This window comes from Phyllopteryx taeniolatus, chromosome 8 (assembly GCF_024500385.1).
Source record: "Phyllopteryx taeniolatus isolate TA_2022b chromosome 8, UOR_Ptae_1.2, whole genome shotgun sequence".
Classification (NCBI taxonomy): domain Eukaryota; kingdom Metazoa; phylum Chordata; class Actinopteri; order Syngnathiformes; family Syngnathidae; genus Phyllopteryx; species Phyllopteryx taeniolatus.
In genome coordinates, this window is record NC_084509.1 from 950,063 (window position 1) to 967,558 (window position 17,496).

Below are 17,496 nucleotides of genomic sequence, written 5' to 3' on the forward strand. Positions count from 1 at the left end.
CTTCCCTCTTTAGGTTTTGACATATAAAGGATTCTATGATGAAAATCTGGAGTGGGTGAGCCTGGAGAACATTCAGGTGGTGGCCTCAATGTCAACAGGTGGTGCTGTAGGGAGTCATTCGCTAACATCCCGCTTTTCATCGATAGTTCGCATCTGCACCATTGAGTAAGAGCAGTTGTAATTGCACCGTCTTTATTATTATTTCCCCACCATCAACCTCATCACTATGAATTGTGCTATTACTGTTTCTCTGTCCTCTGTCTCCATCTGCTTTGGTGCCTTTACTCTCAGCTATCCAGACCGGGAGCAGCTGCAGACTATCTACTCAGCGTACCTGCAGCCAATTCTCCAACACAGTCTGGGTAGCCAAGCATCGTGGGCCAGCACAGGGAAAACACACCAGCTGGCTGGTTCGCTGGTGCAGCTCTATGAACAGGTACTGAACTGGACAGGACATTTTATGTTAACATCTGTATTTGTGGCAACACCATTTCCTGAATTACTGAAAGCATAATCTGTAATGAGTACAAATTAAATTACGTTTTCAACATTCCGAATAGAAAAAAAACAATGACCTTTATCAATCAACAGTTGGACAGTATATCACTGCCTAGTGTGCTATAGCAATATAATTGTTGTTTCTTTTTTTATTATATTGTTATGTAATGCACATGGGGAACGTGCAGTGATTATGTATGAAATAAGAATTGTAATTAATTTAGGATAAAGTCACAAGCCGGGAGCGACGTTTGCGTTACCGGTTTATCGTAATTTTGATTTAATTGTTAAAAATCAAACTAATGTCTTGAAAAGGACACCACATACATTTTTTAAAGTTTAACTTTAGGCGAAATGACGACAAACCTTTTTAATCAGTCTCATGATTGCTACACTCTACGACATTTTGAGTCCTAGGTTACAGAGGTTTACTTAAATTCAGAACACACACAAAATACGACCACGAGTGGAATTTTATGGTATATTTAATTAAACACACAACTACAACAGGCGGCACGGTAAACGACTGGTTAGAGCGTCTGCCTCACAGTTCTGAGGACCGGGGTTCAATCCCCGGCCCCGCCTGTGTGGAGTTTGCATGTTCTCCCCGTGCCTGCGTGGGTTTTCTCCGGGCACTCCGGTTTCCTCCCACATCCCAAAAACATGCATGGTAGGTTCATTGACAACTCTAAATTGCCCGTAGGTGTGAATGTGAGTGCGGATGTTTGTTTGTCTGTATGTGCCCTGCGATTGGCTGGCAACCAGTTCAGGGTGTACCCCGCCTCCTGCCCGATGATAGCTGGGATAGGCTCCAGCACGCCCGCGACCCTAGTGAGGAGAAGTGGCTCATAAAATGGATGGACGGATGGACAACTACAAGAACATAACACTAAGGGTAAACGAAAGAAAGAAAATAAGGCGTAGGGAAATGGAAATTAGGACATGGTGTGTAGTCGCTGGGCTAAACTAAATGAGCGTGTGAGCGTTTAATGCGTTGAGTCAGAGCGAGAGATGGCAAAGTTGGGATTTCGTAAGAAGCTAGTAATTTCCCCCAATTATTACGCACTGATGTTGTACATCATAGTAAGGATTGCAGTGTCGACTCACGAACGCTGATCAGCTGGTCTTTGGGGTGGTCTTCCTCCGGACCTCAGGCGGGAAAGAAGCAGGTTCGGTTGAAGAAAACCAGATGCACAAAAGTAAAAAGTAGGAGGAAAGGTTGAACTGATGGCGAGCCGAGCTCTGGCCATCAGTGGCGTTCGGGATTCGTCCGGGGTGCCGGCAGCTGCTCGTTGAGGCCCCGCCGACCGATCGTGGCTAGGGTAAGCATGGTCGACTTCTTCGATCGAAAACGCCGCCAACTTGGTTGCGGCGGGTGTTCGCGCATGTGGTGGCACCCGGAGGTGACCGAGGACAAAAAGGCAACAAAAGAAGGGGGAGGGGTGGCCAGTGGCCACCCAGCTGGCGAGCTACCAGCACAGAAGGAAAAAGAAGCCTCAACTCAACTCAGCTCAACTCTACTCCAGTCCAGTTCCTGTTCAACTGAGAAAGGTGTGAGTTTAGCATTAAATACCCCAGGGGCGGGGCGTAGGAAGAGGGAGTGCCGACTTGGAGAAGACCACGCCCACCAGCCTGAATCTTGTCCACAAATTTGAGTAAATAGGTTTTAAAACTTTGTACTCTCACGCATAGAATCATTGTTTAAACTTTGGTCGTGGCAGACGGGTTGCTTATTGTTCAATACAACATTTCGTACGGTTTGATTTCAAATCATGAACAGCTTTCAAAATCATGCAGAGGACCTGTCAAAGTGAGAATTGGGACATAGACACCAAGGCATACATTTGGAATATTTCTACAGTTTGCAAGGTATAAAACGGACATTTAATCTTCTGTTAACAAACATCAAAGGCACGTCCACAAGTTCTGCTTGCAGTTCCTCTCAACGGCAGTGGGTGGCGCCTCACGCGCATGGGTGGATATTAACCACATAGTGTGCTTGAAGGGAGCGTCCCTCCAATCTTTTGGTCGGGGAAGGAGTCTTTTGAAGACAGGAATCAAGATTTGACGGGAAGCTGCTAATTAGGTTAAGGTCCACTTGACGTACACCAGGCATTGTCCTTGTCGCCGTCTCACAGCAGGGCAGCGTGGAGGAGTCGGAGTTCTCAGGTGGTCACGAGTCTCTGCGAAACCTCAAAGTTGCAGAGTGCATGTCCGCTACAAACGTTATATCGTAACCTTAGAATAACAGGCTCAAAATGTGCTTGCCTACCGCTCATGTTGTGTTAGCAATAGTAATGATAATATATTACCGTATTATCACTGTTCAGCCTTATATGCCGTTATTATTCAATTTTTGCCACACAAATGATCAGACAATTTTTTTGAGCTTTTATCTTGGTCAGTTAAAAATACATGAACTACATGTTTGTATTTACAACATTTGCTTAAAAGTAATTTAAATTAGCTGGATAATGCAGCTCCGGACTGTGACCTGAAGAAAAGCATGATGTACTTCATGTTATTTATTTTTCGGAACCATAAATGTACTGATTACCAATTATTTTGTGTCTTGATGCACTGTATGTTAATATCATGTACTGTAACTCAATTGTTTGATTTCAAATAGGTGAAAGCCAAGTTTACAGTGGATGATCATAGTCACTACCTGTTTACCCCGTGCATCCTCACAGAATGGGTCCTAAGCTTGTTACGATATGACCTCACTGCAGGTAACAAACACATGGGCAATAACTTTTTTTATTTTTTTAAAGCCACTCTTGAATCACATTTGGTAAGAGTCCTATTGTCTTTTAGTAAAATTGAGTAAAATAAATTTTTGTCTATTTTGTTTAAATCTGTATTTTTTAAGCTCAGTCAGATGTGACGGACAGTGTGCTGGTGGTGGTAGCATACGAGGCGAGAAGGCTTTTCAGAGACCGGCTAGTTTTCTCCAAAGATCTTCACACCTTTGATAATATCCTCTCCTCCATCATCCGTGTGGACTGGAGCTCTGACGCTCTTGAAAACATGAATGGTTGGTGATCTATTTCTGGTTTGCTCCATCATTCCTTACTAGTGTTGCCACAGTTACCATGAAAAAGTAACAAAAATATAATGTTGCTGTTTAAGAATCAAAAATAGACAACATTTTTTGACTCAACATAAATACTTTTTATATTAAAAAAAAGTAATAATATTGACAGTCTTTCTGGATTTCATTTAACATAAATAGGCTACTTGTTTTGTATAAAAAAACAGTATTTCTAGACTTCACTTTACATAGATCATTTAAAAAAATATCTGTATAAAGCAGCTACCTTTTTTTGTCGACACCAAAGCGTGTGCTATCAATCAAGAACATTTGGAAAACGAGACAAAAAAGTAATTTTAACTTGTAAAGGTTACTCCTAGTTCCTTGTTGTGATCATTGTACAATATGCAATGTGCAGGCATCCTTGTTATTTTGCCACAAACATGGCACGCGCTGACACTTTACGCCAGCTAGCTTTGCGTCGTCGTAGGCATGCGTCTCAAAAAGGGGCATGACGACCTATTCATATCTACGGGTGGGACATTCTCTTTAAGCTTGAATGTAGCCACGCGACTCAAAATGTTTCTTCAAAATTGACGTAGGGTTTTTGAAGCGATATAACACTTTGTCGACAGCAGAGTGTACAGCGTACCTGAATATTGTTTTTCATCTTTAGCTGATGTAAACTTAAAAGAGCAACAGCTTGAAAACGCGACTCTCAAATTTGGATGTGCGCATGTTCGGCTACTGACAGTTTTTTTCTCCCTATGTGCAGATGGTTTCTATGTAACGTGGGGAGCATCTGAGGGGGCTGTAATGACTCCGGGCCAGTCTCTGCCTCCACATGGTAAACAACTGGGATGCCTGCATTCTTCTGACCTCAAGCAAGTCATTCAGAAGGTACACAACAATATGTTGGGTTATTTGCTTTGATTTCGAAGTAAATTGAATAACTTTACAACAGCTCTCTACTATGTGTGAATTGAACTCACATTTATATCATTGGCATGCACATTTATAATCCATTTTTCCTTCCCTCACAGTTGTCCTAGTCACAGTATTTCACTTACAATCTGTTTTATTTTGAGATATAGATTGATTGGAAATACCTTTTACTGAGGAGTACAGTTTTTCTTTGTTTTTCATTTCTCTATCCTAGTTTTGTTGTGTTTGTAACTGTATGTGATGTAAATGATACTGTCAGTGCATCTTTTACTCATGTTTGTTTCCTCTCTAGGGACTAGTGCTGTACAGTCGTGATAACAGAGAGCTGGACCTCCTCCTTTTCTGGGAAGTGTGCGACTTTGTGTCCAGGCTCGATCGCGTGCTGAGCCGGCCCGGTGGCTCGCTGCTCCTGGCGGGTCGAAGTGGAGTCGGGCGGCACACAGCCACATTTCTGGTGTCACACATGCATGGATACCCTGTGTTTACGCCAAAGATCTCTCGTGGCTATTCCTTGAAGCATTTTAAGAATGATCTCAAGACGGTATGTGTTGGTTTCACTCAAGGTTTTTTCATCTGAGTTAGCTCGTAATTTGTGGACACTCTTGGTGTTTAACACAGCAACATGCGTACAGGTGATGCAGTTGGCTGGACTAGAAGCACAGCAGGTTGTCTTCCTGTTGGAGGACTATCAGTTTGTCCAGCCTGCTTTCCTCGAGATGGTCAACAGCCTGCTCTCGTCTGGTATGTGTTTTCATTTTATGAGGAAAGATTTAACTTGGAAATGTATACACAATTTTGACTTCAAGTTACAGTCTGTGTTGAATGTGTTTCAAGGTGAGGTTCCTGGACTATACACCCCAGAAGAGTTGGAGCCTCTTCTCTCTTCCCTCAAAGATTCTGCTTCCCAGGACGGATTTACTGGACCCTTATACAACTATTTCTCCTTCAGTTAGTATGCTGCATTCATCTATCATTCTTTTGGACTCCCTGTGTGGTATATCTGTTCATCTTTTCTCTGTACTGTGTGTGTGTGTGTGTGTGTGTATATGACTTGTGGTCAGGAGTGTGTATATATGTGTGTGTGTAAACATCGTCATTGCTCTGTATCTGTCTATTTCTCTTCTCTTATGAAACTATGTACTACTGAAATGCTGCAGGGTCACTAAGTTTGAATCTGCAGCCAGAGAATTTATTTAGTAGCTTAATGCTAAAGTCAACCCACTAAAAAGCCTCCTGATAGCACTTTATTTATGTCTGCCAGAGAATTAAAAGATAAAAGAGGCATTATAACACAACACAAGCATCAAGAAACAAACACACGCTACCTAGTCTCACTTGTAGTCTCAATTATGTGAAAAAAGGCTTTTACGGTAATACTATACCAGGGCTGTAGACTCCGACCAAAATGGTGACATATGTGACCTTTTTTTCAGCGTCTGAAAGTAAGAATTCCATCTAGTTGCGTTTGTGCGAGTGCATATATTTTAATGCTACCTGTAACACACTGCATTAGAGATTGTGGTTCAAAGTAATGCATAAGGCAGATGCACATACAGGTTGACGTCAGGACGCTTTCCACGCTTGCGCATTGGTTCACATATCCCCGTTGATTATCATTGGCATGCACATTTATAATCCAATTGGCGACCCCACGAAAGCAAAAAGAAATAGAGCTCTTATGTTTATTTTTTGGGGGAATGCTTTGGATTGGAATACTGGCAGATATGAGAAACTGAGAAAGTTGGTCGCACCAGTGTTACCAGTGGAAAGGTTACAATAGTGTAGAGCCTGCTCATTACTCCACTTCTCACCTTTCTGTGTAAAATCTCTGTTAGGAATCCAGCAGAATCTCCACATTGTTCTAATCATGGACTGTTCAAACCCAAACTTCACCATCAGCTGTGAGAGCAATCCAGCTTTTTACCGCAAGTGTTCTGTCCAGTGGATGGAAGGATGGTCTGAAAGCAGCATGAAGAAGGTCTATTTTTTTATGAATATTTTTAAGCATGTTAAATTTAACATATACCACACATTTTCCTTTAATAAAATTGTATTTTGTCAGATTCCTGAGCTGTTGCTTGCCAAGGCAAGCAGTGATGAGGAGAGGAATGAAGGTGAAAAGAAAGCAAGGAAAGGTATGAATACTTTTTAAGAGTAATTTCCTTTTTTTATCATTTTTCCATTGCAAGAACTCTTGAGACATCGGAGAAATCTCTGATTCTATAGACAAATCTCTGATTCTATAGACAAAAATAAACTGTTTATTGATCTTCAGAAAGCATTTGATAGTATGAGTCATGCTATATTGATCAGAAAATTGGAACGTTATGGGATTAGAGGTGTAGCCTTGGATTGACTGAGCCTACTTAACGAAAAGGTATAATTTTTTTAAGTTGGGTAAGTTTAAATGCAGGGAAACTGTTATTCATTATTATATATTATTGTAGTTACTCTTTACTATTTCATCAGAGCACACAGTAAATCAGAATGTTGGCATTGTTATTATGTGTGGTCAGAAACTGGACAGGAAGATGTGAGCCGTCTGTTCCTGATGGTCCATGAGTCATGTCGAGAACATGGTGCAACACCCAGCCAGTATATGGCCTTTCTACACCTTTACAATGCAATCTATAGCCGGAAACAGATGCAGCTCACAACGAGACAACAGCATCTGCAGGTAATGAATGCAATTATGTAACTGAAAGCTTGTTTGGCAATACAGTCACAGTGATGTGTTACTTGTTTTCTTTTGGTACTATTAATACCAGACGAGTAGTTCATATGGAAGAAATGACCCTGAGTTGTGTTTGCAGGCTGGTGTGTCTAAGCTTAATGAAGCCAAGGCACTGGTTGATGAGTTGAAGAGACGGGCTGCAGAGCAGAGTGTACTGTTGAAGACTAAGCAACAGGAGGCTGATTCTGCCCTGCAGGAAATCACCACATCCATGCAGGTATATCATCTGATTAGATTTGTATTGTCGTTTGCAAATTGTACACTGAGTGTCAGGCAGGACGGTGTCCTTACTGAATCGTCCTTCATCGTCTTCTATGACGTACAGCACCTTTTCTCCTCGTCTCCTCTGCATATCTCTTGCGTTTCCCAGCGGTGTTTAGCGGTGTTCGCTGAGCACAAGTGGACTTTAGTTTGTTTCATTCCATCTGTTGTGTTCTCTCTGTTGGTATCCATAATTCTGAAAAGCATGATCTTTTTTGCCAAATTGTGATTGAGGAAGAAAGAAAAGAAAGAGTTAAATAGAGAGTAATAGTAGTTTGATCCCTGTGGCCGGTAGCGGATAACAATAGATAGGTGAAGGAGATTAATTGGAATGAGTTTTGAGTTCAGTAATGATATTTTTTATAAAGGTTTGGCCAGGATGAAAGAATAAATGGAGCATGCCCAGTGTAAGGAAAATCAGATTTGTAGAGGAAAAATGGAAAAGAAGCCTTTCAAATCAGGTAGGTGGGAAGACGTTGAAATCAATGAAAAGGTTAGCTTTGGACAAAGGTGCATTTGCAGTGATAGAATTAAATCCTTTTTCTGACAATTTTCAAGTCATATCCTTTGTCTACATTTCAAAAAAGTGGCTTTTCATAGATTTAATTCAAACCTCAGTGTGTGGCTGTCTCACCCATTTACTTTTAGGTCCTTTTAAGTGGACCATAAATAACACTAGCTCATAATTTATGGCCCTCCAGAATGCCAGCGACCAGAAGGCGGAGATGGAAAAGATTCAAGCAAGAATGGCTCAAGAAGTGTCCAAGATAGAAGAGCGAAAAGCCAAAATTGATGATGAACTGAAGGAAGTAAAGGTCGGTTCTCTGGTTGATTTGTCAAGAGCTGCCCTTCACCGCGGATGGCTTAGGCACAGTTACATTCATTTGCTCTCTTTCACTCCTAAAGCCTTTGGTGGATGAGGCGAAGCAAGCAGTGGGAAACATCAAGCCTGAAGCTCTGTCTGAGATCCGCTCTCTCCGCATGCCACCTGATGTCATCAGGGACATCCTGGAGGGGGTCCTGAGACTGATGGGTACCTTCGACACCTCCTGGGTTAGCATGAAGAGGTGAGTTGAGGTAGAGGATTGAGGAACCGCTTTAAGGATACACACAGAGGAGGAAATAGTAAAAAAATGTCAGGTTCAACTTTTGTGACTAAACTAATGAAGTACATTTCTTATAGTAATAAAGCAGCTTCCTTGGGTTCAAGGGGTGAACATGCTACCTCCTGTGCAACTCTTTTAAAAAATAAAGAAAACATTTTAAATAAAAAGATGCATGAATCAGTTCAATTAAAAACATCTATTTTGTCATATACAATTGTAACCAAACGCTGTACAACTGATGTCAGTCTGGTCTGCATTGCCGGCAGTAAGTCGGATTCATTTCCAGTGAGAGTTGGACTCCGCCAAGGCTGCCCTTTGTCGCCGATTCTGTACATTACATTAATAGACAGACTTTCTAGGCGCAGCCGGGCTGTTGAGGGAGTCCGGTTTGGTGACATAAGTATCACGTCACTGCTTCTTGCAGGTGATGTTGTTCTGATTGCGTCATCAAGCCGTGATCTCCAACTCTCGCTGGAACGGTTCATAGCCAAGTGTGAAGTGGCTGGGAGGAAAATCAGCACCTCCAAATCTGAAGCCGTAGTCCTCAGTCGGAAAAGCGTGGCGTGCCCTCTCCTCGAAAGAGAAGAGATCCTGCCCCAAATGGAGGAGTTCAAGTATCTCAGGGTCTTGTTCACGAGTGAGGGAAGAATCAAACTGGTGATCAACAGGCGGATCGGTACATCGTCTCTATCGGTCTGTCATGGTGAAGAAGGAGCTGAGCCGAAAGGGAAAGCTCTCGATTTAATGGTCGATCTACATTCCTACTCTCACTCAGCACCCCCTCCAAGGACTACAAAAAGGGTGGGTACTCTTAACTGTTGTTTGGTGCATAGACACAAACAACAGGCAGGACCCGTCCCCGAACCAGAAGGCAGAGGGAGGCTACCCTCTCGTCCACTGGGGTAAACCCCAATGTACAAGCACCGAGTCAGGGGGCAATAAGTATGCCCACACCTGCTTGACGCCTCTCACCGAGGGCAACTCCAGAGTGGAATAGAGTCCAACCCTTCTCAAGAGGACTGGTACCAGAGCCCTAGATGTGTGTGGAGGTGAGCCTGACTATATCTAGTCGGAACATTTCAACCTCGCACACCAGCTTGGGCTCTTTCCCTGCCAGAGAGGTGACATTCCACGTCCCGAGAGCCAACCTCTTAGGGTAAGGGTTAGTATGTCAAAATTAGGTCAATTTCATATTTTTTTCATAATTCAATACTTTTTAAAATTATTGACCAATTTTTAACTGTTGAAAATGGCTCCCTCTCTATGACGATGCAATGTGGATGAATGACACAGCAAAGATGACGTTTTTTTTTTGGTTTGTTTTTTTTCCCCCCTGAAAACTGATTATTTTGGAGATACAGGGTTTCCGCCTGATGGGAGCGATATGCAAATACCTGCAAAAAGTTAGTGGTAGACTTGATGAACAAAAATACAAAGGCTACATCAGAAGAGGCAACTCTTTAGCTAGAGGAATACGAAGGCCAAGATGGAATTCACCAAAATGAAGAGAGAGTACGAACCAAAAATGAACCTCCCCACAGAGATGCAAAGACAAAATTTTGAAAAAAACAATATCATTTCATGATCTATTATCAATGAAACACAGTGGAGGTAAATATCCTAGCTTGGGCTCGCATGGCTTCATCTGGGACTAGCTAATGAATCATCAAAGCATCTACCATCTATTTATGTAACCTATGACGGCAGCATTAAAGTTAACTGAGAAGTCTACAGAAACATTTTGTCTGTCAATTTAAAGATGCAACACCACTGATGTGGAGATTTGAAATCATGCAGCACCCTGCCAAAATATCAAATGAGTTAAGGCAAAACAGTGGTCGGTTTTAGAATGGCCAAGTTCATCTCTAGAAGTAAGTGCATACAATGTACTATGCTAAAGAGGAGACTGAAGGGAGTAACGCCCCAAAACAAACACCTGAAAGATTTCGCTCTAAAATCTATTGATAATTTTCTTATTTCATGATGCCTGTGATACAGTCAAGGCCTCCAGTACCAGATAATGTGAAGCATCCCCACAGCATTATGCATCCTCCAACATGCTTGACTGTTGGCAGGGTGTTCTTTTCCTTAAAGGCTTCATTATGCCGTCTGTAAACTTACTGTTTGTGTGAATTGCTAAAAAGTTCTATTTTTATTTCATCTGTCCATAAAAAATGTTTATCGCTTGCTCTTTTGTATCAAACACAAGTTCTCAATAGAAAAATGTTGTTTCACTTGATTAATTTTCTTCAGGAGATTTTCCACGTTCAGTACTTAAATTTCATGGGTGCCAATAATGGTGACCACAACTCTGTGTGTGTGTGTGTGTTTATATATATATATATATACACACAAACACACACACACACACACACACCCATCCTACTCCTTAGCTTCCTGGCTAAGCGTGGCGTGAGGGAGGACATAGTTACATTCGAGGTCAGGAACATCACCCCCGAGATTCGTCAGAGTGTGGAAGAGCTGCTTTACAGGAATAAGGCGTCCTTTGACCCCAAGGTCAGTTGACCCTAATATACAAGTACATTTATTGCTCTGATTAACAGAGAGTGTTGAATGTAACTTGTGATTCTGTTGTCATGGTCAGAATGCAAAACGTGCAAGTGCAGCAGCCGCCCCCCTGGCTGCCTGGGTCAAAGCCAATGTCCAGTACTCCCATGTCCTACAGAGGATAGAGCCTCTTGAGCGAGAGCAGGCTGGACTAAAGGAGTGAGTACACATGCACATACTACCCACAATACCACAGTTGAAGGATAGTCCTTTGACAATGCAGCCGTTTTCATGTGAAGTAATCAGTACATATAGAGCCTGATTTACTTACTAAACTAAGAGGGATGAATGTGAGCAGAATCAATGTTAATAGTTCCATCCATTTTCTGAGCCGCTTCTCCTCATTCGGGTCGCGGGCGTACTGGAGCCTATCCCAGCTATTGTCGGGCAGGAGGCGGGGTGCACCCTGAACTGATTGCCAGCCAATTGCAGGGCACATACAATCAAACAACCATTCGCACTCACATTCACACCTATGGGCAATTTAGAGTTGTCAATTAACCTACCGTGCATGTTTTTGGGATGTGGGAGGAAACCGGAGTACCCGGAGAAAACTCACGCAGGCACGGGGAGAACATGGCAACTCCACACAGACGGGGCCGGGGATTGAACCCTGGTCCTCAGAACTGTGAGGCAGACGCTCTAACCAGTCGTCCACCGTGCCGCCATGTTAATAGTTGTTTTATTTTTCAATGTATTCTATGTCAAATGACTGCAATTAAAATATTTACTGCAGTTTGAGTTTTAAACAAGCCTAGACACATTATTTCCTTTTTTCCCAGTCAGCCTTGCTTAATGTTGATAACATGATTTATTGTGCTTGTCCAGCAACCTGAGGAAAACGGAAAGTCGAAAGAATAAGCTTGAGAGCCTGCTCAACTCTGTGGGAGACAAGGTTAATGAACTCAAAGAGAAGTATGAACCTCCTTTAATTTCTGCTATATTTTCAACCAGGGTTGTTTCATATTTGTTAATAAATGTTTTATTTAGGGTTGTTTGGGAACATGGCCAAAGGTTTATGCTGCGTTGTGTGAGGCCAGTTGTATGCTTTTGATTTGTGAGAACCATTTTGGGTTTTTCTTTTCCAGCACTAATACATTCATAAAAACCAGTTTGGAATATGGTGTGGGAGAACACCTTTTTTTCTGGCCTAAACCTCATAAAAACCTAAGGAAGAAATTAGATTACATGGAAAAAATACAATATAGTACAATGTAGATTGTTGCAAAGCAAATCTAGAACAAGGGCCCAATCATACTTGTAGTGCTAAATAAAATAAAACTTTGATTTGAGCATTTGAAATCAGCCTACTTTAAAAATGTCATCGCATTGCAGGTGAGTTGCAGAAGCTAACTGAGCTACCACGGTTAGTACTGTATATTACGCCATATAATCTGTTGCGCTCTCACCTTGGGGAAATTGACTTTGACGACATCACGAGTAACCGGCTGTTTAGCATGTTCCTCAAGGTTCCAGTCATCACATTGCTAGATGCCCATTCTACATGTCAGCCTGCCATCCTTGAACAAATTTGCCGTTACTGTCTGTTTACTGCCACCGCCTATTATTGTCATCAAGGATATAAACAATCACGGCTGCCTGAAGGGCAGATCTATTCCCCCTCTCTTAAAATGTACTGGACCGTGATATTTGCAGTCAGGTTAAAGGTCAATAACATACTCCATATATCAAATGACTTAATTCACTCTTTTTTTTTTATTCTTGTGTCCTTACAATGTGCTTTTCAACAAGATAAATATCTTTAATATGTGTTTAATATCGCCTCTCTTTTTGCAGCCTTGGTGAAGTGCAAAAAATATATTTGGTTGAAATGATTTTTCTTTGCCTCATCCCAAAGAACATTATGGCTGTATATTCATTCATTCATTCTGCGCCATTTTCCCTAAAATAACTTAACAAAAATGTCCCAATTTGGTAAATTTCATATTTCGTGTTATTTTTACAAATTATTGACCATTCTAAAGTGATGAAAATGGCTTGTTCTCTTTGACGATGCAATGTTAATGACTCAACAAACATGTTTTTGGGGGGGGGGTTTTTGTTTCCTGAAAAGTGATGGTTTTGGAGATTTGAGGATTCTGCCCCTACGCCAGCAAAATGTGCTCGAGCAGCTATTTTTTTTTATTGTTTAATCTTCTCATTAACACACATTGACTGACCAAAATATGATGTACATCTGCACAAACAATTGAGAGCCAATACAAGAGCTGTCCCACTTGATGAAGAGAAAGGCGAGCAGGAAAAAAACAGAGAAAGCTCGACATTTTCACTCATGGAGTCAGCACTTCATCACCAAGCCGCCCAACTTCATATCAATTAGTGTGCGGATCTGTGCATGTGGCGCATACAGCGAACACATTGCAACCTTTTCAAGTCTCCGTTTTATTCAAAGTATTTTGAGACATTTTGATTGTATTGCAAGCACATATGGACATACGGACCGCTTGTCTTCCTTTGTGGCAGGTTTCAGTGTCACACTGCAGAGGCAGCAAAGCTGGAGGCTGAGGTGACAAAAGCTCAGGACACAATCAATGCTGCCCAGCAACTGATTTCCCAACTGGACGGAGAACATAAGCGGTGGAATACACAGGTTGTGTAAAGTATTTATACTGCTATCGGTATTATGGCCATTTTGTAGTAAAATTGAAGCACAAAATGCTTTGCATTGACAAAAGACATGGGGCCCTGATTTCGCTGGTCACTTATTTGGCTGTTTAACTTCTTTCTGCTGCATCTGTCTGGGCGTTAATTAAAACACTCAATCTCCTCCTGACACAAACACACTCATTCCCTCACACTCCCAACCTTCCTCAACATTTCCTTCAGAGAATCACTTCACTGTTTGCTTGCATTTCTTTTCACCTAACGCACACATATGCAAAGTCACACTCACATCAACACAGTGGAACATCAGCAAGGCCTATATATATATATATATATATATATATATATATATATATATAGTGCACAAAGTTTCACAGCCACATTATGCGAAATTGATATTTTAGTCATGATATAAGGCTTTATTAATAGAACTTGAGGTAAAAAAATAAAATTGGCCACAGTCTGAGATTACCATAAGAAATTAAGATAGTATAGAGCGCTGAAAAGAAGACCAATTTTATCATTGACCTCAGCTACCTAAATCATGGCTATGCCATATCCTGACTTTTTTTTACTCCCGATTTCTCCCTTTTTTTTTTTTTTTTTTTTGTCTTCCTGTCCTTCAGATGTTGGAGATAAAGAATGAGTTAGATACACTCCCTGTGAGGGCGATGCTTGCTGCAGCATTCATCACATATTTGTCTGCAGCTCCTGAAGATCGTCGTAGACATTGTCTGGAAACCTGGATGGCTCAATCTGGACTGCAAAGTAAAAGATCATTTAAACACTTGCACATGCGCGTGCACGCACACACACACACAGACACACACACACACTGGCTTGCCGCTGATTGATTAATCAATTAAGAGGTTTAAGTTAAATTTAAGACTATAAACTTTAGTCTGTGTTTTACCAACCTTAGAAAGACATATCTCACAAAAAATGGTATAATAAAATAATGATGATCTCATCTCAGTTTACTCCCAAATTTACTTTCTTAATGGGCAATCTGGGCCTATTTAATTTCGCACAAAGCTTAATGTTCTTGCAGGAATTGAAGAAAGTTCGGTAAAGAGAATTAAGTAATATCTTAATTATTAAGTTTTTTTTTTTTTTTTTTTTATTTCTGCACACAAGGCTGTAGCGATCAAATATTTTTGGAATTGATTATTCTACCGATTATTCTATCGACTAATCGAATAATCAGATCCAATTTATATTGCGTAAAAGTTTATTGCAAAAAATCAGATTTAATGATTAAACAAAATTAGATAAACAATAATTACCGTAGGCACTATCACATGAGAGGGAATGATTTCGTACTCCCTAACCTTTTTGAAACCGAGCGCTACTTCTTGGGTGCTGATTAATGCGAAGACCTACTCATATATGATATGCACTTTTAAGACTGTTTCAAGTTCAATTACTTCATACTACGGCTGCAAATAACGATTATTTCCGCAATATATTAAACAGGCTTTTTTTTTTTTACAAGAAATTTATTATGATTCAGTTCCTGGTTTGGTCCGCAACATGCCAGAAACATGTTAATAATTGTTTTTGAAAGTAAAAACATGTTTGCGAATTTCTTATTTTGATTAAACACAAAGATAAACAGTCTGCTTTCATGGAGGACTAGCAAAATCAGATCATATTTACTGTTGAGAGGTTGAAAACAGAGGATTCAGATTATGTTACGTTAAACAATAGCCCTAAACGATTAATCGATCATCAAAATAGGTGTCAATTATTTTGATAATTGATTAGTTGTTGATTAATCGATTAATTGTTGCACCTCTACTCTCACGACACATTAATAGTTGGGAATCACTGCAGTATGCAAAATAATGTTATTTATGTTCACTCATAATAGAACATAACTCATCGCAATTCTCATTTTTGGGTATGTTTGTATAGAGTTTAACTTCAGGTCATTCCTGTCCTTGGAAAGTGAACAGTTGATTTGGAAGAGTCAAGGGCTGCCGTCTGATGACCTCTCCATGGAGAACGCTATTGTCATACTACAGGTCGGGAACTAATTGTCTTTACTGATAATCTCATTTATATGAATGAGCTCTATGCTCATAAATTATACTACAGGTACCAGAATCCAGTTTTATAGTATTATGTTGTCTTGCCCTCCCTTCACCATTCCATCCCTTATGTTCACCCCTTTCTTCCATCCCGTTTTTGAATCATCATTCAAAGTATCAAACAATTTCACTGAGCCTCTTGTCATACATATAAATATATTACATCTGTTTTTGTGTTTTCTTTTTCCATTTCTGTCTTATAGATCAATGAACTTAAGTTACGGGTAAGGAGTTGCTCCATCATAGCCCCAGTGTGTTTGTTTTGACTGTGCTTATGCCATACACGTTATGTCACATTCTATAAACACAGACGGTGACCCACTCATGGAAAATATTACATAAAAACCTATGAACTTAATTTGTTTACTTTTTGAATACCAGCAGCAAACATCATGTGAAGTGTATGTTGATAGCCACAACAAAATAACTGTGCAAGCAGAAATAGTACTTCAGTACATGGATTTAGCACGTTCAGGATGATCACGTTTGCGATTACACTAATAAGACAGAGAAAGTATAAAAAGTACAGAGCCTAGGTGGGAATCATACACCTGTCGTATGCAGGGTTGATGCTGACGAATAAGCATAGCAGAGACAGAACTGGTTTTCACTTGTGTGCACATACACCTCATTTCCTAGTAAAGTAATTCAAGCCCCTGTAGTGTACAAGACATCCTACAATAACTAAACCATTTGTGTTTTGTTTTTTTTTCTTAGAGTGTTGCTTGTCCTTTTCTCATCGACCCTTCCTCCCGAGCCACAGAGTGGCTCTGCACACATCTCAAACAAAACCGACTTGAGGTTATCAACCAACAGGTAAATACGTCTTAAAGGTCAACTACATCATTAACTATCATTGATACATACCCGCAGAATGTTAAGTGAATTACAGAAAATATATTATGATAGTTGTTTTGACCAACACCGTAGGTATTAATTTAACAAACTATGTATGAGTTTATCTTTAAATTGTTGTGGTATTAAACTTCATGGCAGAACAGTGCACATAGAGTACTAGAGCAGTGATCCAGCAAATGCAGCTAGAATGACTAATGTATGGTGGTAAGCAACCACTTTTTTTTGTTTTTTGTCCTGTTCGGCTGTTAGGTCAAGCAGTGGAGTCTTTAAGCTTCCGCTGTGGTATTATAATTGCGGTTTATTGAGAATCAGACCTGCAATTGGCTGGCAACCAGTTCAGGGTGTACCCCGCCTCCTGCCCAATGATAGCTGGGATAGGCTCCAGCACGTCTGCGACCCTAGTGAGGAGAAGCGGCTCAGAAAATGGATGGATGGATGGATGGAGGAGAATCAGACTTGATCAGTCGAACAGAACAAAGTTTCTAGAAGGGAGAGAGAAACAAAGACAAATACAGCCGTGGCCCAATGGTTAAGATCATCGCCTGCCACCGTGGGGGACCTAGTTTCAAGACCCCGACTGGCCCATCCGCCAACATCTCCTGGACTCACGGCTGTAGTGTCCTTGAGCAAGACACTGATACCCCGAAATGCTCCCCGGGCGCTTCAGCTGCCCCCTGCTCCAGTGTGTTCCACTAACTTGTGTATGTGTTCACTGTGATGGGTTAAATGCAGAGAACAAATTTCGTGTGCATCCATGCATGTTCATGACAATAA

The 17,496-nt window shown here is 40.9% G+C and overlaps 1 protein-coding gene across 4 annotated transcripts in view; it reads left to right on the plus strand.

The window, feature by feature from the left end:
• The window catches only part of dync2h1 (dynein cytoplasmic 2 heavy chain 1), an 88,100-nt gene that overhangs the window by 25,476 nt on the left and 45,128 nt on the right, over positions 1 to 17,496 (plus strand). For 3 of the 4 annotated variants that reach the window (XM_061782211.1, XM_061782213.1, XM_061782214.1), the window contains exons 48-69: positions 14 to 165; positions 292 to 436; positions 3,128 to 3,230; positions 3,371 to 3,535; positions 4,308 to 4,432; positions 4,770 to 5,018; positions 5,110 to 5,218; positions 5,312 to 5,425; positions 6,313 to 6,455; positions 6,540 to 6,612; positions 6,994 to 7,154; positions 7,291 to 7,428; positions 8,174 to 8,287; positions 8,379 to 8,539; positions 10,972 to 11,095; positions 11,184 to 11,305; positions 11,975 to 12,061; positions 13,631 to 13,757; positions 14,398 to 14,539; positions 15,689 to 15,798; positions 16,068 to 16,088; positions 16,582 to 16,680. In XM_061782211.1, coding sequence (XP_061638195.1) covers positions 14 to 165; positions 292 to 436; positions 3,128 to 3,230; positions 3,371 to 3,535; positions 4,308 to 4,432; positions 4,770 to 5,018; positions 5,110 to 5,218; positions 5,312 to 5,425; positions 6,313 to 6,455; positions 6,540 to 6,612; positions 6,994 to 7,154; positions 7,291 to 7,428; positions 8,174 to 8,287; positions 8,379 to 8,539; positions 10,972 to 11,095; positions 11,184 to 11,305; positions 11,975 to 12,061; positions 13,631 to 13,757; positions 14,398 to 14,539; positions 15,689 to 15,798; positions 16,068 to 16,088; positions 16,582 to 16,680 — 2,784 coding nt within the window. The remainder of the gene's footprint in view (positions 1 to 13; positions 166 to 291; positions 437 to 3,127; positions 3,231 to 3,370; positions 3,536 to 4,307; positions 4,433 to 4,769; positions 5,019 to 5,109; positions 5,219 to 5,311; positions 5,426 to 6,312; positions 6,456 to 6,539; positions 6,613 to 6,993; positions 7,155 to 7,290; positions 7,429 to 8,173; positions 8,288 to 8,378; positions 8,540 to 10,971; positions 11,096 to 11,183; positions 11,306 to 11,974; positions 12,062 to 13,630; positions 13,758 to 14,397; positions 14,540 to 15,688; positions 15,799 to 16,067; positions 16,089 to 16,581; positions 16,681 to 17,496) is intronic. The other variant, XM_061782212.1, reaches the window with a different exon arrangement.